General features: G+C 34.6%; 1 protein-coding gene across 2 annotated transcripts in view; it reads left to right on the forward strand.

Annotated features, from left to right (window-relative positions):
• Positions 1–13,692: 13,692 nt before the first annotated feature.
• The window catches only part of LOC114878171 (octopamine receptor beta-1R-like), a 49,904-nt gene continuing 40,223 nt past the window's right edge, over positions 13,693–23,373 (forward strand). For both annotated transcript variants that reach the window (XM_029191661.2, XM_029191662.2), the window contains exons 1-2: positions 13,693–14,746; positions 18,483–19,598. In XM_029191661.2, coding sequence (XP_029047494.1) covers positions 18,847–19,598 — 752 coding nt within the window. In that variant the 5' untranslated portion in view covers positions 13,693–14,746; positions 18,483–18,846. The remainder of the gene's footprint in view (positions 14,747–18,482; positions 19,599–23,373) is intronic.

A 23,373-nucleotide genomic window follows, 5' to 3' on the forward strand; every position in this document is an offset into this window, starting at 1 on the left:
GTTACTCTATTACATACACAAAAAAAGACTGTAGCGCCATGAAATGTGTATCTCGGATCTTACATATCAGACGTTTCGTTTCGAGCGACTCTAAGAATTCGTTCCCGGCGAGATTTTTCGCTGTACGGTTAAATAATTTTCCCGTCTTTATGAAAACACCGACTGGACACGTCTGATGATGGACAGTACGTTAAATTTTATATTAAAATTGCTTTTAATATTAATATTGTCAAAATTAAGATTTTGCCCAGGGAGACCAGATTTTAGATTCAGTGTAAATTATTATTAACTTTTGCTATCTGTTTTGCTTTTTGGAATGTTGAAACGTTTAAATCTTTGATATAGAAGTTCTACTGTCTTAAGAAAGCAATTATTACAACTTTTTACTCGCACAGGAAGTACTTCAGCATCATTGTACATTTCTATCACTTTCCATGCTCTTCAAAGATTTGAATGTTTCAAGAATTCAAAAATCTTGCATATTTCACAGTAATTTACATTTCTGTCCTGTTTCAAATTTCAATTATACCTTGATTTCTGAAGGATTTATAAATAATCCAAATAATCCAAATTCTAATTAATCCCTTGATTAGATAAAAATAATCTAAACATAGGCACATTGGCTATGAAATGAATGCTTAAATCTAATTCTTTAAATAAACAAATGTCCATTTCAAACATTCGAATATTATTTCTCATAAGTCTATGAAGACTTTCAAATACCAAAAGTCCATCACCAGACGATGTTCCACAGTTTCTCGAAGACACTTCCCCGCCCAGACGAAAGCCAAAAATGTCTCGCAATTCACCTCGATGATTCCCACCTAAGAATTCCTGTCGAGATCCGTCAAGTCGCGACTGCAGCGTTAGTCGAGCTGAACAAAAGTAGCGATGACACAGTGTAGAGCACCACACACCTAACTAAAAACACTTCCGTTTCCGGTTTCAAGGATCGAACGCGTAATTAAGCGAAAAAAAAGAAAAAAGAAAATAAAATAAAAAATAAAAAACGATCGATAATGAAACATGCGACTGTCCAATGCCAAGTAGAATGCTAAGCTTCGTTAGACAGTAAAACACTGACAAAGCGTTTCTCGGTGATCTCTACAGGGTGACGCAAGACTGGCGTTGTACAAAACAAAAAAACACAAAAATTTAACAAAAAAAAGAAAATCGGTGTCTCTTCTAGAACCTAAGTCGACGATAGATCCAATCGCTCGCACGATCCCCGAGCGTGATCGAATTTGATTTTTCTACCTGTTCTATCGTTCGTAAGCCACGCACGTGATCGAAACAACGAACTCGAAGATATTAAAGAAAAAAAAAAAAAAAAAAAATATGATCGTCACCGCTGATACCGACACGTCGATTGCCTTGTAGACTACGTAGAGGATGAGCCTGTTAGCTTAGCGACTGAATCTCACAACGTTCTTCCCCTTTTTCGCGATCCAATGCCGAGGACGCACCTTGTGCGTCGTCCCTTGTAATTCAATAGGCGACGCACCGTATGCGTCATTCTTTGTAATTCAATAGGCGACGCACCATATGCGTCATCCCTTGTAATTCAATGGGCGACGCACCGTATGCGTCATCTCTTGTAATTCAATGGGCGACGCACCGTATGCGTCATCTCTTGTAATGCAATGGATGACGCACCGTATGCGTCATTCTTTGTAATTCAATACATGACACACCGTATGCGTCATTCCTTGTAATTCAATGGATGACGCACCGTATGCGTCATTCTTTGTAATTCAATAGGCGACGCACCATATGCGTCATTCCTTGTAATTCAATAGGCGACGCACCATGTGCGTCATTCCTTGTAATTCAATGGGCGACGCACCGTATGCGTCATCTCTTGTAATGCAATACATGACGCACCGTATGCGTCATTCTTTGTAATTCAATAGGCGACGCACCATATGCGTCATCCCTTGTAATTCAATGGGCGACGCACCGTATGCGTCATCTCTTGTAATTCAATGGGCGACGCACCGTATGCGTCATCTCTTGTAATGCAATGGGTGACGCACCGTATGCGTCATTCCTTGTAATTCAATGGACGACGCACCATATGCGTCATCGGAGCAAAACCGTGTGTAAAGATTGGAATCGACTTGACAGACGTTCAAGTAAGATTACCGAATGTTCAGTTACGAAACGATCGCTTAGTTTGATTTAATCGTTAGCCTCTGAGGAGATCCAGTAGTGTGACACCATGTAGAGGGTCATCCTCGTCGCGCGAGAAACCTGCGTAGTAGCGCCTTGTAAAGAAAGAAATAAAAAAAACAAAAATAAATAAAAAAATAAAAAAGAAGAATGTGATGAGAGTGCGTGAGAGTGTGAGTGATGAGATAAATAAAATACTCGAGCGAGAGAAAATGATTTGAGAGGAAGTAACATTACCCTAGCGTCAATTTTCTACGAAAAGAGTTTTCTACAATATTCACACCATAAGCGTGCATCGTGGGTCGCGTCGCGCTTATCGTATGAATCTGTATGTATGCTATTTGCAAAAGCGCTGGTACGAATCTCTTGACGTTTTTTCTATTAGACATCGTTCGTTCGTTCGCTAAGTTTCTTACAAAAGCGTTTCGTGACAGTGAAACGCCGGTTAATTGTACACCGGAATTAAAGTAAACGTATGGGGGGAGTGAAAGCGCGCAGCCGAAAAGAAGAAACACAGCAAAATGCGTAGTGGCGGATTTAAACAAACGCAAAACAAGAAAAAAATTATACAGCTCATAGGTGCTTGCTCGAGGCGCACTATAATCATTGTAATCGCGAAATTAAATATGGAATGAGAGATGAACGGAGAGGAAAGAAAAATGACGAATAACGAGTTTCGTATCGGTGTTTAACTTTTCGCGCTCGACCAACGAGTCAATTCCTTTCTCCTCGAAACTGTTGCTTTTTTTCTTTTAGGTACCTTCTTCTGACACGATATATTGATAGAAAGGTGAAATTATGTGGGGACGATCGAGTGCGCGAAAGGATTAAAAATCGATCGAGAAATTCCTCTATAGTTCCGGGTAGAATACAGTATCTCGTTTAAGAGAAAGTGAAATACGAAAAGCGATGTTAACGATCATTTGAGCATGTACTTTCGTTCCACTGTAAATCCGTCGTCCGATGAAGGCCCAATGGTGTAGTACATTAAAGACAAAGATTTTAGTTCGTCAATAAGACTAATGACTCATATCGTATCTCCCGAAATGTTCACACTGAAATTCTATTATTATATTGACTCTCCAGTCGCACTTTCATGATGATTTATTACCTAATTGCTTTGCAATTTATTCTCGTCTGAGCTTGTTGATTATTGATCCATTGCATGAATCTTTGACAATATTACGGAATAAAAATTAGGGTAACAATCAGAAATGAACAGCGACTAGAGAGTTTCCTAAACTTTTGGGTTGTTGCATATCAAATGGCTGATTTGGAAACTTCAAAATTAATCATAATTTCATGACATAAAAGTATCACGAAATAACATTTATCTTATAACAATTAACAGCTTAATGCTTGCTGAAAATGACTACATAAATCTTTTGTTGATATTTTTAATACAGAATGGCTGTTTGCGAATTGCAACGAACAATGGATCAGAACGAGAATCATGTGTTGCTTTCTTACGAATCATTCTATAATAAATTCTGATATTAATTTAATAAAAAAAATTTAGAGAAAATACAGTTAACGAATATTTGAGTAAAATATAATACAAAATTTGAAATAAATCAAGGCCCCAAGAAATATTATTTTTCCAAGCTTTATAAATAAATCTACCATTTCGTATGCAACAATCTAACATTTACCTAATCTTGATTAACCGCTACACCATTGCTCGCAAAGTGATCTAGTCAAGCAACTGGCTAGAAGATTCTGTTGCGATAATTCTGCTACACGTGTGCTCGCCTAACTCGTGTTAACACTTGTACACTCGCGATCAGATCAAGTTTCTCCGAGAAAATAGTGATATAAAGGAAGCAGAAGTTCTCAAAACCTTAATTTTAACGACATTAATATTAAAAGTAATTTAGAAACAAAATAATATAATTTTGATTTATTAAATATTACAAAATTAAGTATATTACTGAGAAATATGAATATCAATTCAAATTCTCCCGCGTAAACGTTCGTACGCAAGTGGTGGGGGGTCACCGCCTATACATATAGGATTCTCTCCCCTCCATCGTCATTCTCCTCGCGAACGCCTAAGGGGAAGGGCGAGATTCCAAGGCATCACAACATTTTCCGGAGAAGCCTGAGTTGATCGCAGGTGTACAGTTTAATATATGCGTGCGCGTACAAATGACGATGATGCAGTTTGTTCAGGCCAGCTCTAAAACAAGTATAGATTGCTGGAAACGTGTGTAAATCGGAAAGATGAGGGGTTTTATCGAAATCATTCTACAGCTTGGTATACACACTTACACATAACTCATAGAGGGATGATAATGAAAGTTCTGCAAGTGAAGGGAAGAGGTAAAACACGTTTGCTATATGTAACACATTATTTATTTAATGGTAATTAAAATTTGAAAGGGGTAATTCATATCTGGACTCCAGATTAGGTCACACTTTTCAAATTTCAGAGTGTAAAAGCCTTATAATTTTTGAAACCATTAGAGACACGTACGTCATTTTTTTAACGCAGATAAAGAATGTATCGTTTTATTGTTCAAAAGTGAAATTGTGTACCGGACATTGTTGGTTTTTGAAATAAAAAATAAATTGGACTCAAGTAATTCAGTGACTTAATATCAACATATCTTGACTTAATAGTGTCTGCTTCCAATTTTTTATCTCCTCTTGTGTGACTTAATATCATAAATCTTTTGAAGCAGGCATTACGTCCAAAATTACTTTAACCTAATACTGGTCTTCAAATTGCTTGGTTCTGAAATTTTTTGTAAACTATTATTAAGTGCTCTTTAGATTGGCTTGAAGCAAGATATGGATTTAATATTATTTTTGAGCTATTATATTAAAAATTGAACGACTTAGAACAAAATAATTTTTACCATTAGGAAGAGTGAAAAATTTAATACAGGATGTCATTTTTTCAAAAAAGGAGATTTAATACACTCTGGGGTCCAGATATTAGGCCAATTAAATCTAGAAACTGAATTACGAAATTTTATTCTGTATTTTATTAACACGTTGACTGGCACTTCGATAATATAAATTTCAATCAACTTCTTAATTTTCTATTTTGAATTACCAGTGTTTCCAACTTTCTACTTTCAATTTAAAATTTATGTTATTAAATTTATAACATGGGTTACCAATAACAGTCAATTTGTTTTAAAAAATGGCAGTCTAATAGCAAACGTGTTGAAAAGATTGAAAAGAAAATTCATGTGTACTTCTTCAGACAGTTTTTTATTCTTGTTTCCAATTCACACATTTCACCGAACAGTTAATAAAATCACCTGATAACGTTGCATGCAACATATAGGAAATGAAATCGATGAATGATAATGGACTTTAAAATTCCAATCGAATTTAACGCGAAAGACACAAATAGAATGAGAGTGATATAGTGTGAAAGCAACACAATCCCAAACAGAAAAAAAACAACAGCAACAAATGAAATAAAAAAAAAAAGAAACACAATGATGCAGATTAGTTCTTTTTCTAACGAGCGAATTAATCTTTTAAGTGAATCGACACGTAGCCGGCTAATTAGAAGTTACGTAACTGGCCAATATACTTTTATAAACTGTATGAAAATGGTAAAAAAACAAACTAAGTATTCACGCGCGTTTAGACATCAGCACCTTTAAAATATACTTGCCATAACGAATGCCTTAGCAAACAAAAAAAAAAAAATTAAATTAATTAATTAAATTAAATTAAATAAAACGTTACATATTGTACATTGAAGTATGAAACGAGGAAGGATCTATATATATATAAAATAAGTAATAAATAAGGTACATAATTATAATGTCATAATGCGATACAAAAGAACAGACATAAACAAGCAAGAGAAATAAATGAACATACGAGCCAAACAATCGATGCACACATCAAATATAAATAAATTAGATAGCGAATGAGAAGAAACGATTAATTATACATACACAAGATTATATAAGAAAATCGTGTAATTGTATAAAATGTACCTGTGAACTTTGCTCCTTGTATATTTTATACATTTAAATGTACAATGTTTAAAAGAAAAGAGGAAGAAGAGGAAGAAGAAGAAGAACAAGATGCAACCAGCCAAACGATTAATTAAATTAAAAAATAAAAAAGCAACCAAACGAATCGAAATAAATACACGTACTCATACACACGCACTCAACAGCGAACAGGAAAAGTGAACAACAGCAAACAACAGTGTATATGAAATCTCTCGGAAGCACAGTAAAATAAACAGACATTAAAAGAAAAAAAAAATTGGAAAAAGAATAAAAAAGAAACGTATAAGAGATCGATGATGAAAAGTGAGAATATATTATTAAATGTATCTAGATATTAAGAATTGAATTATTAGGGGACGAGAGAAAAAAAAAAACGATTATCATTATCGTGCACATAAAAACATCGTTGGCAATATTCGACTTCGCCCGTCCATTTAGTTTCTAGACCACACACGTCTCTACGAATTGTTCCTTTCGAGCCAGCATCGAATAGGTCAGAAACGATTGATGAATAATTTGCGCCTGTAATTTCTTGTTAATCTATCGTTAACACGTTGACATAATTTAGTCGAAGTGTTTTTCCTTCTCGAACAGAGAATAATTATAATATTTTAAAATATATCATTGTTTATGTTTAAGATACACTTCCAAGTAATCCAAAGTTAGGCTGTAGTTTCGAATGTTCCCTGTGGCCGATTTACCATGAAATTTGGAGGGACAGGGGGAGGGGATAGAGGATTCCAAATATAAAACGATATCTTCATCGGTAAATTAGTTTTCGAGATATTAATTAAAACTTTGGGCATAATACATAGAATTTTGTCTTAGAGGCATATAGCTGTTGACAGTACTTATAGCGATGTAGGTTGAACTCAAAATTGTTAATTTTTATTTTGACAGTCTAATAGTATTTGAAGAGTAGAATCCAAAGATACCAGTTTTGAGCTCAAGGATTCACGGATTCGAAAGTTATGTCGATGTAAAGTTGAGCGTTTTTAGCATATGTTAAGTTACTTTGACGCCATATTGATTTCTACCCATAATTCGTCCAATCAGCGCATTTGTATGCGCATAACTTTTGCTCTAGTGGATCCCTGAGCTAAAAATTAATATTTTCGGGTCCTATTCGTTAAATACTATCAGAATATATAATAAATAGTCAACAAGTTTGCGTCCACCAAAGTAAAGTTAAGTTCATTTGATTTATATCGAGGGTTTCAGGTTAGGTTATGTTACGTAGTAGAAATTTTGAGAGGGGCACCCTATATAGGCAGAGTTCTATGTATTATACTGAAAACTTTTAATTCATATCTCATTAATCAATAGGCTGATGAAGATATCGTTTTATATCTGGGATCCTCTAACCCCCTCCCCCAACCCCTCCAAATTTCATGTCGATCAGCCGCGGAGAACATTCGAAACTTTATCCCAAAGTTACTCGTTTGCTTCTTCTTATGGTTATTTCATTTCTTTTTCTCTTTATTTATCATCTCATATCATTTACATCTTCTTCAACGATTATTATTTCATCAAATGGATGCGACTTTTCTACCTGTGGCGTTAGTGAGTTTTGCAACAACGTTTAATCAAAAGAGAAATCCTATGAATACTCTTGCGATAGTCTGCGTACTTTCATCTATACTCTAATCATCCAATTATCGTGTTGATTGTTTATTATAATTTGACGGTACGAATTTACCATCTGTCTTTTAGTTTATGATTTACTTATGATAGAAATATAACATTCGTTTCTCTTCATTTAAAATGATTAGATGTTCAATGGTTTACGTTAACTTTAAATTTGTACCAAAAATGTATGATAATTAGATTGACTACTGTTATACGTCTCGCGAGGAACGAAGCAAGCTTCTAGTATCACAACTATTTAAGACTTGTGTTTTCAATTACTATCGAAGGGTATCATTTCTACCGAAGTAATTGTACAATATACGGAACATCTTTACACGCATTTTAAGTGCTCACATTCTGTACAAAAATTTATAACTACTAACTAATAAACAAATTTCGGCAATGAGTTAATTAAATTCAGTTTGATTTCACACTCTTGTTTATAAATAAGATTGAGACACAGATTAGCTCTCCATGAAGTGAGGTAAGGTCACCAAAGGCTTAGTTATGAAGTCTTCATCTAGCAAGGGTTCTAAATGTTCTGATGCATACAAATTGCAGAATTAAATATTTTTTAGAATTAACGATCGGCAATTTAATGAAGAATTTGACTTTTGCGCCATCTGTTCAAAAATGGCGGAAACTACACGATAACTTACCGACTGATTTGTCCAAATTACCGACGAGAAACCATCGAAAAGTTGACACAGAATATTAATATTTTTTAACAATTTATATCTTAAAATATTGCTCCTCATTTGCTCCCTTGGAATCTAAAATTGCTCCAATCGCAAACATTATATTTAATGAGCTATTAGCAAATAAAAAAGCAGAAATTTGTAATCTTCCAAATAGAACAAAGATATTATGGCATCAAAAAATTGCTCCTGATTTGTTTTATAAGATTCAATGGTCAGGTATATTATTAACAATTTATTAACAAATAGCAATTGAAAATAAATGTTGTTGCGTATCTGCCGGTAAGTTATGATGTCATAAACGATTGTTGATTATATCCGCTGAGTGAAAGTAAATCTCAGCGACATCTGTCACTTGTAGTGCATATATTTTTATCGTTTACAGTGACAACAGATACAAGAAGACTGGACATGCCTTTGTTCGCGAAGAGTCATGATTTTGGGGTCCCAGACAACCCCAGGCAGAGTTAGATCTGCATCAATCTACTTGTAAGGAACACAGCCGGTATGACAGTTGTGCCTGTTTTACCAGTCCCTCTTTTACCGCACGTCGCACAGCTACTGAAAAGACAACTTTAATTCCCTCTGACTCTATTTTTTATAGATTAATTAAAACTGGTACAAGACTGAAATATTATTAAAATAATTGTAAGATAAACTTGTATTCACTTCATGCGCCTTGGTAAGTAAATCATGTTAAAAAAGCAACTGAGTTATTATTTAATTTACCCAATTTCCTTTATCAGTTATTTATTTAATTTAGACAGCAGCCGTTTTGAGTTATTTATTAAATGCACGTAATTTCTTTCCTCAGTTATTTATTTAATTGATTTCAATTCTCCTCTTATTTTATTTATTTAATGCACTTAACTTCTTTTCTTAGTTATTTATATATACAACATTCAATAACTAATTCATCATTAATAAATTATAAACATAGTATACATGGAAATCGAACTTAAATGAAAACACAGTAATTTGTCTTAGAACGAGGTGCGACTTCCTCAGTATTATATGAACCACCAAGGGTTGATCAACCTGCCAAACAAATAAGTATTTCTAATTTATTTATTTTATTTATTATCTTCGCTTATTAAATAAGCTCATCAAAGGGGAATGAAATTTATGATTTTATCCCTCTTTTGGGCATCAGCTGACTACCCCTTTTATTTATTATTTTATTCTTCTCTATGGATCCGGGCTCACGTTACCAATTATTTAGTATTTTATTCCCCTTTATGGGCGTCGCGGGGACCACCCTTCCCAGTTACTTATTATCCCATTCCTTTTTATGAATCAAGGCCTCCATTGACAGTTATTTATTTTTTCACATTTTTCATGGGCCCAACGGGGACTACCTCTAAATCAGTGTATCCCTTATGACATCTGTGAATCTCTTATATATCTGCATCTCTTATCTCTGCAATTTCTTATACCCCCGCAATCCTTACATCTCTCAATTCCTTACACCCCTGAATTATTTATATGTCTGCACCCCTTACATCTCTGCATCTTTTACATCGTTGTTATTTCTTACATCACTGTATCCCTTACATCCCTGCATCCCTTACATCCCTGCATCCCTTGCATCCCTCAGATCCCTGAATTCTTTATATCTTTGCACCCCTTACATCTCTGCATCCTTTACATATTTGCATCCCATACATCTCAGCATCCTTGACATCCTTGAAATGAAATTAGTATCAATTTTGCGCCCTCTAACGGAGAAGATCTGAACTAAATTTTTCTCGAAACACAGCGCCCTCTGGCGGTAGAAAAAGGAACTAAAGCACGAATAAATTTAGCGCCCCCTGGTGGGCAAAATTTGAACTAAATTTTTCTCGAAAAAACGGCGCCCTCTGGCGGTAGAAAAGGGAACTAATGCACGAATAAATTTAGCGCCTCCTGGCGGACAAAATTAAAACTAAAGTTTTCTCGGAAAAACAGCGCCCTCTGGCGGTAGAAAAAGAAACTAAAGCACGAATAAATTTAGCGCCCTCTGGTGGACAAAATTTGGACTAAGTTTTTCCCGAAAGCACAGCGCCCCTGGCGGCGAAAGTTTCCTCGAGCCGCGTGCAAGGGCGCCAGGAGCCCCCACTCACGACGCCAACGGCCCTGACGACTCCACCGGTTTTGATGGTGAAGCCGTCACACCGAGTGTTGAGGACAGGGCTGGATCACCCTCTCCTTGTTTTTCTTCTCCACTCTGTCCGTGTTGGGGGTGGCTGTCCTGGCATTTAACATGTTTTCACGGAATTATTTAAGTTTGAAGCAGAAAAATATATCTTACGAGCAGATCCAGTTACAGGGATGAGAAAAATGTAAATTAAAGAACGAACTGTTAAAGTCAGCTTTAACAGTAAATTATCAGATATCATAAAGAGGCTCCCATTATATTTGATTTTACAACAGAAATTTGCGCAAAGAGGTGTTCCCCTAATTTTGCGTTGGAGTGTAGTATAAAAATATTGTGATGACCAATTGTTCATTTCAGAAGTATCAGTCATGTAATTATTCATGAAGGAATGTTGAATTTCAACAGACTATGCAAATTACCCCTTCACCTGTCTTCATCAACGATGTACAGGGCTCTGCAACGTGTCGATTGAATCATCAAGCTGATAGTAGAAGGAAATCGATGTCCAGACCACGATAAATTCGCCTGACTCGGTTTGAAACTCCGTGAGCAATTCGAATTGATAAATGACTTGTGATAGGACCATACTCGCATACATATATCTAGTTTGCATTACGTTTAACGAGCCTCCATTCAATCTATCGTCTGACGAAATTGGGATGGATTTGACATGTTGGTTATTATAAAAGTTTTAAAAGATTTTTCAACTCCCTATCGCATCAGTGTGAAAAACTCCCTGATTTTTGTGGTGCTCCTTCGCTCTCTAGTTTTCGACGAATTGAATTCCATGGCGTGAAAAGTATTTGGGAATTGGTGAATTTATGAATTCGCAGATTTCATTACTTTTAAGTTCCAAAGTCTTAAACACTCAAATTCCTAAGCTCCCAAATCCTCAAATTTCTGTATTTCCAAACTCCTAAACATCTAAATTTCAAAATTCTCAAACTTCTAAATCTCGAAATTTCAAAATTCTCAAACTTCTAAATTTCCAAATTTCAAAATTCCTAAGTACCCAAATTTCCAAATTTCTAAGCTTTTAAATTCTCAAATTCTCAAATTCCCAAATATCTAGATTTCTAAATTTCCAATTTTCCAAAATTCTCAATTTCACAAATCTCCAAATTTTCAAATTCCCAAGCTCCTAAATTACCAAATTTCTAAACATCTAAATTCCCAAGTTTCCAAATTCCCAAATTCCTAAATATCTAAATTCCCAAATTCCTAAACCCCTAAATCCTCAATTCCTCAATTCTCCAAGGCTTCAAATTCTCAAATACTTAAATTTGTAAATTTCCAAATTTATTTATTATTCCGAATAGTATAAATCGATCGATTGTATTATATTGTAAAGCTTCGAATGCTCAATAAATCGATTCAAAGAAATTAATTGCATTTGTTTAATAAGAAAACATTCTTCACCGTCTTTATCTTTCATCAATGAACCACAAATACCTAAAAATATTTTCCAATCACGATGACGACACATTTGTTCATTCCACGAACCGCCTTCCGGTAGTCAATTAAATAAATTGGATCCTGGAAAGCACTTTCCCGCGAGTTTCACCTCCAAACGAGGGGATGGTGGTTGCGGTCTACCTTCAAATGGCGTAGCCCTCTTCCTTTCTTCACGGGCTGCAAGGATATGGTCTCTCCTTTATTCGCAATTATCGGTTTTATTGTTTGCACTGACGTATCCAGGATTTTCTACTTCAGAATCGAGGGTAAAAAGTATCGAAGCTACGGGTAATGCTCAGAAGTCGTGAGCAAATTGAATAATAATGACTAATTAATCAATACTCTTCCTAGGTCTAAAATTTTAGGCAGCAAATACAATAATTATAGAAAATTAATTTAAATTCCTTTCTTATTTTAATTAAAAATTAAATTAAATATAAATCACCCATGTTCCACCCAAGATAATTAAAATTTCTTAAAAATATAAATTACAATTAACGCACCAAATAAATATGAATTTTTTTTTTTATTTTTGAAACATTTCCTTTAATATTTAACTGGCGTCACGAGAAAAACGAAATCAAAGCGGAGGTTTAATGTCTTGGAAGAGGAAGTTGATGAAATAAATACCCGAACGGGTATCCGATTGTCGATAAAATTTCAAGAACATTCAGACACACGAATTCGAAACTATCCGGGCTAAATAGAAGAAAAGAATCGTGGGGAAACGAAGCTCTCGAATCGACGTCAACGACGTCTTTATCGAAGACTTTAAAGCTGTGTTCTCCGAGCTGAAACGAGCCCTGATAATTGGACCAGCGAATCGTTTCGACGAGCAATTTTTTTCAAAAGAACGAAACCTTTTTATTCTTTCACCAAGTAACTGCACAGCCAGAAACGACTACGCCTCGTTGAGATCTTTGTACCGGACAGAGTTCGTGGAAAATTAGATAAAATGGTTTTATTAACTACCCATTGACAGGGAATTGATAATTAGTTGATTATAAATTTCATTATCTTCCTTTGTATCACTGATTTCAATGAACATTTTCGTTTCGTTGAAGATTTAATGATTTTTCATTTGGCGGACCATGGAGAGAGCCTGAATCTTAATTTATTATTTTCATATTCTTTTAGAAATTATTCTTCTATTATACGAGACTCTTATTTAAAAATTATTTATTTAACTTTAGGTCAATATCGTTGTATATATTTTATAAGTTTGGGACACGATTGATCCAGGCTCTGCTGCTCAAGTATCAATAAACCTTTCAAGATACATAATCTACACCATCAAACTTTCAAATAAAAACACATTATCAAAATTCTACTTAAAATCGAATTAACTGTCTGGACTTTAAATATATCCTTCTTACACCCCCGAAAAAAGATACAAAACCATTTTAAAGAGGATCGAAGCAATGAACGTTCGGACCACTGGAATAGCCAAAGTGTCTTTCCAGGGTGGGGGATGGGTGACTAAGGGTGGCACGTATGGCTGCGCAGGGTACGTAAGGTGCAGAAGATCCCGGTGCTGCCACCAGGCTGGCAGAGGGTGGTGGAAAGCGGGAAAGCAACGAATATCCAGTTTACTTGCGGCCTCGCAGGCCGTTCGAACGACGAGCGGTCGCGTCCCACTTCTTTCCATCGGTTTCCCATCGCGATGTAAACAGAGGAACTCCAACAAAAATCGAGTACAATCTTCTTATCTTCTACAAACTTCCTGGGTCTGAAGCGACCCGGATCGATCAGAACGATTAATCGAAATCCTGATATTATCTGCACGTGTCTCTCCCTGAAATTGAGGATTGTTAATCCATAAAGTGGCCCAGATTTCACTTCCTTCGATGGTTAAGAAGATCAAGATTTTAGATAAATAATTAAAATTAAGACCCATACTCTGCAGTGTTATTAAAAAAAAAATTGTTAAGTGAATATTTAAAATGATCAACAATCTGTATTTTGGACTAATGAGATTCATCGTTTAATTAGTGATTGCATCTATTTCTGAAGTAAGAGATATGAAACTTCAAGATTTTTTGAAAAAAAGAAAATCAAAGACAGTCTTCTGGTGTTCAAGAATTAACAGTTTCTGTATCGTGGACGAAGATGTTAGGTAAATGTCCACCTTTGGGTGCTATGGGTGCTGGTTCCTTTGGGTGACACTGGTTACTGCGTTGGACTTTGAAAAATGATCTGACCGCTGTTAATTAAACGTGTTTAATTATAACTCCTGTAATTGGATACAATGGTAAACTGAAGCGAAAGTTGCAAACTAATTGCGCTAATGATCAATGTTAATTACAGTACCTCTGCAAATGAATGGTTTTCAATAGTCTCCCTCGACCAGTGCGAGGTCAATTGTAAATGTTTAATGAATTTTGAAGAAATGCGAGCTTCCAGAAGAAGAATTATTTATTGAACGAACTGAAATATTGTAATGACCTTTTTATGGCAATCGATTAATCATATCAAGGTGCTTTGGAAAATAGTGTCATCTCTGAAGAATTTTCGAAAAAGTGTTGAGATGTGGAAAATTGAAGAATCAGTGAGTTGATTGTAAATTGAACAGATAAAATCGTGTAGGATGATTATGGCTTTAAGTTTCGATATGATAATGGAAAGGTGTAGCCGGACGGGAACCATCGCACCTGTGGAACCTTGAGGTAAATTGTTCACCTTTGCATACACCGAGCATTATTCGATTCCCGTTGAATATTGCATTCCCTTGGGCATAGTTGGCTAGTTTGAATGCTTTCGTTACTTGAATTTGCAAGTTGCAACGGTTGCACTCGACCGATGAAAAGTTTTCTTCAGGTAGCCGAAGTTTGGCAATTTTGAATAATGCATTTTAGATTTTCATGAAACCCAGAGGGTGGTTGTAAAAATGTTGAGTAAAAGTTTTTATGTAGATTGTTGAAGGAAGGTATATTCCTTAAGTGGTAAATGAAATTTGCAAACCGTTTGAAAATTTCATAAATTTAATCAATTTCATCGTTTTCATTTAAGGCTTATTGTTAGTAATTTTTCAAATATAAAAGTTTTTAGAGAAATGATGAATAAACTTGTGAATTTTCAAAATCATCAATTCAACTTTATTTCAAATTTTTCTAAATCTCAATTACCATTCTTTTTTAAATAACAATGCACGGTTATTTCTCCCATTTTTCTTTCACTTCCGGTTAAAATATTTCAACATTCATCTTCATTATCAAATTTTCTTAAAATAATTTTTATTTAAAGCTTTTGTTAGTAATTTTTCAATTATAAAAGTTCAAGTCAATTAAGTAAATTGGAAAATTTGCAAATAGAGATATTTCATTTTACTTCAAATTTTTCCAATTTCCTAATTATACTTAATTAACATTCTATCCTAATTAATTTAGTAACAATGCATCGTTACTTCTATTTTCTTTCTACTTCCGGGAAAAATATTTCACCATCCATCTTCATCACCGAGTTCACGTAGTAAAAATATTTCGACGAATCGAACAAAGGGAAAGCACTGTATTTGTAGAGAAGAAAAGAAAAATATAAGCAGGGGCGAAGCTCAGGTGCGCGAAAATCCTGAGAAAATAAAATGAAAGCACGTTCGATGTTATTCGTAGTCGACATATGCGAGAAAGAAGAACGCGTTACAAGTCAGACGAATGTCGTTTCGACATGGATGTCTTACTTCCTTCGCTGCTTTTTCGATTTTACTGTCGGTGTTCCGGGAACAAACTACTAGTAGTGCGACTCAACCATATGCCCTACGGACTTCTCTCGTCAGTAGTAATGGAAGAGCTTTTATGGTGTAGTAATTCGATAAGGGGGAACGTGTATAAGAAAATACTTCAAAGAAAAAGCCTGTCCTTTTCTTACGAATATTTCAGATATTTATTTTCATGATAAATATGAATTTATATTGTTGTTGGTTTCTGTAAGATTTTTATTTTGTGTCATTTTATTTTACTTGAAAGGAAAAGTGTGCCCTTTTTCTACAAATATTTCAGATATTTATTGTTATAATAAATATGAATTGATACTGTTGCTGGTTTTTAAAAATTTTGAAAGAAAAAGCCTATCCTTTTTTAAAAAATGTTTCAAATATTTATTTTAAAAAATTTTTATTTTATGTAATTTTATTTTATTTTAGATCCATTTGTTTATACTAAAATCAAAGTTTTGTATAAAATAGTAAATGAAATTTTAAATATTTCAAAAGCCTAATGTTCAATTGAAAAATTGTATTGATCTAGATGCAAATAAAATAATATCAAAGAAAAATAGACCAATACTCTAAAATTTCTATTATATAAGGTGATAAAAAAATAGAGTATGAATGGAGTAAAAATTGTTTAATTAACATAGGTCCAAAAATTAATCCTTTCTCTGTAAAATCAACATTTATAGTTTTTTAACTATTTTATTTCATAGTTATGATATGGAAAAATAATAATAAATAATCTTTGTTTATATTAGTACATTATAAATTTGTATTTACAGTCTTTAACTAAACCTTATTTGTTAAAAAAAAAAAATATTACAGAGAATGGGTCAATATTAAAACCTATGGTAATTAAACATTTTTCATCCCATTCAATAAGTACTCTAAGTTTTATAAATACTGGACCATATTTTTTAATCGCTCTGTATAAAAATTTCACTCATTTGGGAGATAATTTTCAACAAAAGAAATTTAAAAAAACTAGTGAATCTCATTGTAACGAAACTCGGCTAAAAAGTTGAATTCATTTCATAAAACAAATGTAGAAGAATCCTACATCCTACCAAAGCTTTGAAGATTATCCTCGAAATGTGTTTAAACTCTCGCTTAATTTTCTTCAGAGAAGAGTAACTTTTTTATCTTCTTATAATATCTCTAGTATTAAATGATATTTTTATAAAAGGTGTCGTTCGAACGGGACGATATTTTTATTTCCATATCTGTCTCATTTTTTATGGAAAATGAAAATCCGAGGAAAATTCATAATTTTCCAGGAATTCGCGTTCGTTAAGCGTTCGATTAAACGGCGACGATTTAATTTGTCGCCATGTAATTGGCTCCGTTAATGAGATTCAACAACGAAATAGAATTTATGAATAAATTTTCGGTCGCGATTATCTTGCCAGGATTAGCCATAACAGCATCGCAAATGGTTTGCACAACGGTTTCGAAGCTTTTGTTCGGGACCAGGCATTGATCGCTTGTTTCACGAGTGTCAAAACGCATAATTGCGAATGCTGTTTCATACGAATACGAGATTTGTTCCATTCGAAACGTTGCTCGATCAATTAAACTGTTAACGTAGTGATTTTTCACAGAATAAAACATCTATTCCTTCCTTTTTGCGTTCAAGGTCAATTTGTTATTAAAATTAAAAATTTGTACAAATTATTTATACTAAATTCAGAGAAATTATGGTGGTCCAATAATCTGGGCCCTGTCTATACAATTATCTGTTCCAATAACTTCCTCGTTCCATGCTTATTAAACTGTCAATCATGAAAATTAGTAATAAGAATAATTGAAGGGGTAGTTATTTTTACTAATTTTACAGGAACTATGAAAAATTCTTTAAAAAATGATTTTTGAATGTATAATAAAGTCTCGACTTCTACAAAAAATAGAGCTGCCTGGTTCTTGCATCCAACCCTTCAATTAATTATCGACGGATTGCTAATTACATAGTATTGGAATAATGCTTTTGAGAAAAATAATTATTTTGTAAGGGATTTTTCAAATCGATTTATCACTCATTTTAGAATTTTCTAATAAAATGTAATTAATTTGAATTTGTGAATAAAAAAGAATGTAACGAAAGCAATGAAATAACATTGAATCAGAATGTTTCCTTTGAAAATTATTCTCGATTATGTAAGGGAAAATAGATTATTATAATAAAATAACTATTCCTTTTTTGTACAAGAAATAAAATAGTTGTTGACTTTTATACAATGATTGATTCTTTTTATTTGGGGAGAACTAAATTATCAACTATCTCTTTAAAAATTATTTTTTTGATAAATGATATTCTTTTGTTTAAAAGTTATACATTTTGCTATTTTTTCCTTAAAAAATAAGAGATATAACAGAGTGCGTTTTTTAACCCTCGGCCACAATTCCAATTTAATTCTACAGTTCATATTATTTTCGTTTTCTAAAGTTCTACTATCCTTTCAACAATTATTATTTAGTTCAAAAATTATATATTTCGCTATTTTTCTTTTTGTATAGGAAATGAAACAGTCATAATTATTTTTGCCCAGGGTATCCATCTTACTCCACCCTTTCCTATAAATATTTACACATCACTCAAAGGTACATCCTATTCACACCTCCAAGTATTTACATTCAATCAAATTTTCATCGCAAACTTCGAAAACGTTTCATAAAACCAGATCCTCTGTCTCTTCCAGACCGCCAGTATGTTCGAACAGCGAACAAAGATGCAGCTGGTCCCGATCACCCCCCAGAAGCGTGGGCCGAATGAAAATCCATCCGGGAATCAACTCTCCTGGAGTATCTCCAAACAGACCTCTCCAGAATCTCGAATCGATTCGAAGCTCGTATAAACTCAACCCAACCGACGCATCAACGAATCCAACCCGACTCAGTTTTACCTCATGAAACCATATTTCGCGTCCTCGCGGTGAAATCCAGCTTCGTTTCGATGGCCATTAGAGAATTTATCGACGACGTCGTCGAAGAAGCGGAAGGCGAGGAACGACGTCACAAACCACGGTAACGAAACAAAGAAAATCCTTCGAATAAACGAATGCTATGGAGCTGAACGAAACGATGGATCAAGATCCAGCCAACTCCACCGATCTATCGGATCTAAAAATTCTCATCGATACCGGTCAATCGAATCGTTCGGACGACGTCTACGACCATCAAAAAAGCCACGATCTCGAATATGTCCTCCTGTTAACGCTGAAGGCTACCGTGATGGCCTTCATAATCATCTGTGCCCTGTTCGGTAATTTGCTGGTGATAGTGTCGGTGATGAGGCATCGGAAGCTTCGAGTAATTACCAATTACTTCGTGGTCTCGTTAGCGTTGGCCGACATGCTGGTCGCCATTTTTGCGATGACCTTCAACGCTTCCGTCGAACTGTCCGGTAGGTGGTTGTTCGGCTACTACATGTGCGACGTATGGAACTCGTTGGACGTGTTCTTCAGCACCGTCTCTATACTTCATCTCTGTTGCATCAGCGTGGATCGGTATTACGCGATCGTCCAACCGTTGGACTATCCGCTGATCATGACGAATCTACGGCTGAGCACCATGCTGAGCGTGGTCTGGTGTTCGCCGACGGTGATGAGCTTCTTGCCCATCTTCGCCGGCTGGTACACCACCGAGGAGCACCTACAGTTCCGTAGGAAATACCCGGACGTGTGCGTGTTCCAAGTGAACAAACTGTACGCGATAATCAGCTCCAGTGTCAGCTTCTGGCTACCCGGGATCATCATGATCGCGATGTACTACAAGATCTACAGGGAGGCTGATCGACAGGAGCGAATGTTGTATCGGTGAGTCTTTGTTTATTCATTCTTTTGTTTGAGGAGGTCATTATAAAAATTCTTTTGGAGGGGAAATGATCTGGGAAAATACCAGATGGGCCGGAAATCGTAGTAAATTCTAGGTTAAAAAAGAAGAAAATATTTTGGTATAACATTTTATCATCCGGGGCTCCGTTTCCGAGAAAATCGACGTCAAAGTTTGTTCAATTTGTAAACGATTTACAATTATTAATGAAACTTTGCCACCTTGTAGAGCTCGCCGAGCTGGATACCCCATTTTGGGAGCAGACGGCTAATTGTTTAAAAGATATTAACAATTAAAGTTAGTTACAGCTTCTGTTGAGAAGTAAACACATGACTCGCAATCTAAAGGTCCAGAGTTCAAATCCTCGGTTCTCAATAATTTTTTTTTTTTTTTAAATAATTTGTCTCTTTTTGAGTAACTATTACTATTACTATAATTAATAATTAATTTTCATACGCTGCAATTTTTATCGAATTTAAGTTATGTTTTCTATCCAGTACATTATCATCCTTACCGCATTCGAAATTTACACGCGCTTATTTGTTATTACACAAATAATTGTAAATCGATACAAATACCCCCCTCAATATGACATAGCAATTCACTATTCAAAGATTTCTTCAAAGTAGGGGTGATGGAATTTGGATTTGAATCTAGATTTTTGGGGTTCAAGGCTGATCCTTATTTATTTACTATGACACTGCATTTCGCTATCGCAAAATCTGCAATCGGACCAAGGTTTTAGGAGTTTCGTATTGAGTCTTACTTATTCAGTGCGACATGCCATTTCACTATCGCAGGATCAATGGAAAACTGGAGTGACGAGATCTTGATACGAACTTAACTTTCCAACGTGTCAGTTCGTAGTATTTATAAATAAAAGAGCGATGATGGGATCTAGACTCGAGTTTACATTTTTAAGGTTTCGAGTTAGTCTTCGCTTGTTTCCCATGATGAACTATCCCATTAATGTTTATAATAAAATAACAACTTTCTTGTTATTTAGTTTATGATTTAAATATGTAGTCACGTGATATGGCAATAGAATTAAGTGATAAACGAAAACATAGTAAATTCGATAGTGCTTCGCAATCAGCTCTATTAAATATCCTCAATAATTCACTGATTACTGCACTTCGATGCTCCATCGCGTTAATTATTTAAGCTTGCAATTATAGGGAAAGCTTCACCCTATATCCTGATTTCAGGAGCTCAAATACTTGACCAGGGTCATTTTAGTGCTTTGATTGCAAACTGTGTATCGTCGCACAATATTCTGTTTTTAATTTAATTTTCAAAATAAAACAAAATTGTGTGCTTATTTTTGTCGATTTTTAACCCTCGGATGGCGGACCATGGAGAAAGCTTCAATTTCAATTTAATTTTTTTTTTTCTAAATTGCACATTGTTGCTTTAAAAATTATTTTTCATACTTACGAAACTCTTTTGTTTAAAAATTATACATTCAATTTTAGGTAAATATTCTTGTTTGGGTCACGAGTGACCCAGGGATTCAGGGTCGAAAGATAAAGCTCTTCCTGTTTCATTTATCTCGAGACTGGAAAAATGTTGGAACGAGACGATCTTTTCCTGATGCTCGATGACACTTTGACCCGGAAATACATGAATGTTGATTCTTTATTCTAGTCGATCGACAACCACCGGAAATTGGATACGTCGACGACGTACGGAAATCGTTGACGCGTACGCGACTTGGATACACCTTTCTTTCCTTTTTATAGGAAGATTAATGCTTTCCCATGCACGCTTCAGAACGTTTATGTGTTTTCTATGAGGAGATGTTGGGAAAAGGATATTCCTCGAGGAGAATGCTTCGAGTACCTTATTCGAATCGATCTTATGAATTATTCTCTCAATATTTTTACATAAATGATTCTTTGAAGAGTACGTTTTGGAAGAGCCTCTGTAAGACTCCTGTGAATAAATTTTTTAAGATAATAGCAAGATAATATTTAATTAATAGGGTAACGTATACAGTTGACCTCTGTACAATGATTGATCCGTTTCATAAAAAAAAGAAATATAATATTTTTTCTTTCTTTTTTACTCCTAAAATAATAATAGAGTCGTACCTATGGGCACTTTAACCCCTTCACCGATTTATGATGAAAGTGTACTCACGCATATGCACGGGAACTGGTGTTACTTAAATGAAGTAAAGGGCACAAACAGTGCAGACACGAACTAAGAAAACAAGGCAAAACAAAATATTAAAAAAAAAGGAATATAATATAATGCGTTTCTTAACTCTCGCGTCGGACGGCGGACCATGAAGAGAGCTCCAATTTAATTTTCTAAATTTTACATTGTTCCTTTTGAAATTACTATTTCAACATACGACTCTTTTGTTTAAAAATGATACATCAAATAGAATTATAGTTTGTTATTTAAGAAACTCATTTTATTATATTTTTTTATTGTTTTAGCAAATGGGTCAATCATTATACTGGGGTTAATAACTGTATGTCTTATCCTACATAATTTTTTATTATTTTATTTCCACGATTTTCTTTGTTTTTATTTACTATATGTCATTGATGTACAGCCTTCAATATCTTAAATAATTTATTTTTATTTAATTCTTACACTTTTACCTGGATCGAGTAGAAAAGGATCTTTATGGTCAGACATTCAGTCAAATGAAATGATTGAAAATCGAAATGTAAAATTTTCAGAGGAATAAATTTTCATTAACTAGAATAGCTTGAAAAATTCTAAATTTGTTCCTTTACTAATTTAACAACGTCCAATTTCAGAAAAATTGTATTTTACAGCTACACGTGACTGTAACTCGTTATTTCATTTGGTAAAAGCATCTGACCCAGTTCTAATTAAAAATTACACCGAATACGTTCGCTGCTTTTTTTCGCAACGACAAAGAAACGTCGGAACAAAAAAAGAGCGGTTTGCTTTTTAGCGAACAACTTCGTGTCGAGACACAAGTCGGATAAAAAGCAAAAATCGTAGCCAACTGCGAGAACCCGGTAATTATTGGGACGTTCACTTCGCAAAACGTTTAGTGCACTCAGCTGGCATCGGAACAACAATTCGCAATTCCATTTGCCCGGCACAAGCTAGTGAACACAAAACACGAATGAAAAGAGAAAAAAAGAAACGAGAAGAGCATGATCGTAAATCTTCTCGCGTTTCGTTGGTCAATTTTCATCCTCGTTTCGAAATGCCAAACGAAATCGGGTAAATGGGTACGATTCCTTTTTTTTATTGCAGTGAGATGAAATTCCCGAATTTCCAAATTACCAAAGTACCAAATGGTCAAACTCCTAAATCCCAAAATTTTAAAGTTTTCAAATTACCAAATTGCCAAATTCTCAAATACTCCAATTCTTAAATTCCCAAATTTCTAAATATTCAAATTCTCAAATTTTCTGATCCCCAAATTTCCAAATATCTAAATTCCCAAATTCTTAAATCACCAAATCTCCAAATGTTTAAATTTCCAAATTCTCAGGTTCCCATATTTCCACATTTCTAAATTCCAGAATTCCAGAATTCCAAAATTCCAAAAATATTTCAACGATAGTCTACTATCCACGAACAGCTGGATGGAAGGTCGCTTTAAAGGGTGGAAAGCAGAGCTATCGAAAAATCTCTCATGTAAATATAGCCCGGAGCTATTCTGGTGTTAATAGCCACCATGGCGAATATCGAGGGTTAAAATGACCAAAGGGAATGCCACTGAGACCAATAGATACGATCAAATTCTAGGTTGTCTCCTCG

The sequence above is a fragment of the Osmia bicornis genome, chromosome 8, assembly GCF_907164935.1.
Source record: "Osmia bicornis bicornis chromosome 8, iOsmBic2.1, whole genome shotgun sequence".
NCBI lineage: Eukaryota > Metazoa > Arthropoda > Insecta > Hymenoptera > Megachilidae > Osmia > Osmia bicornis.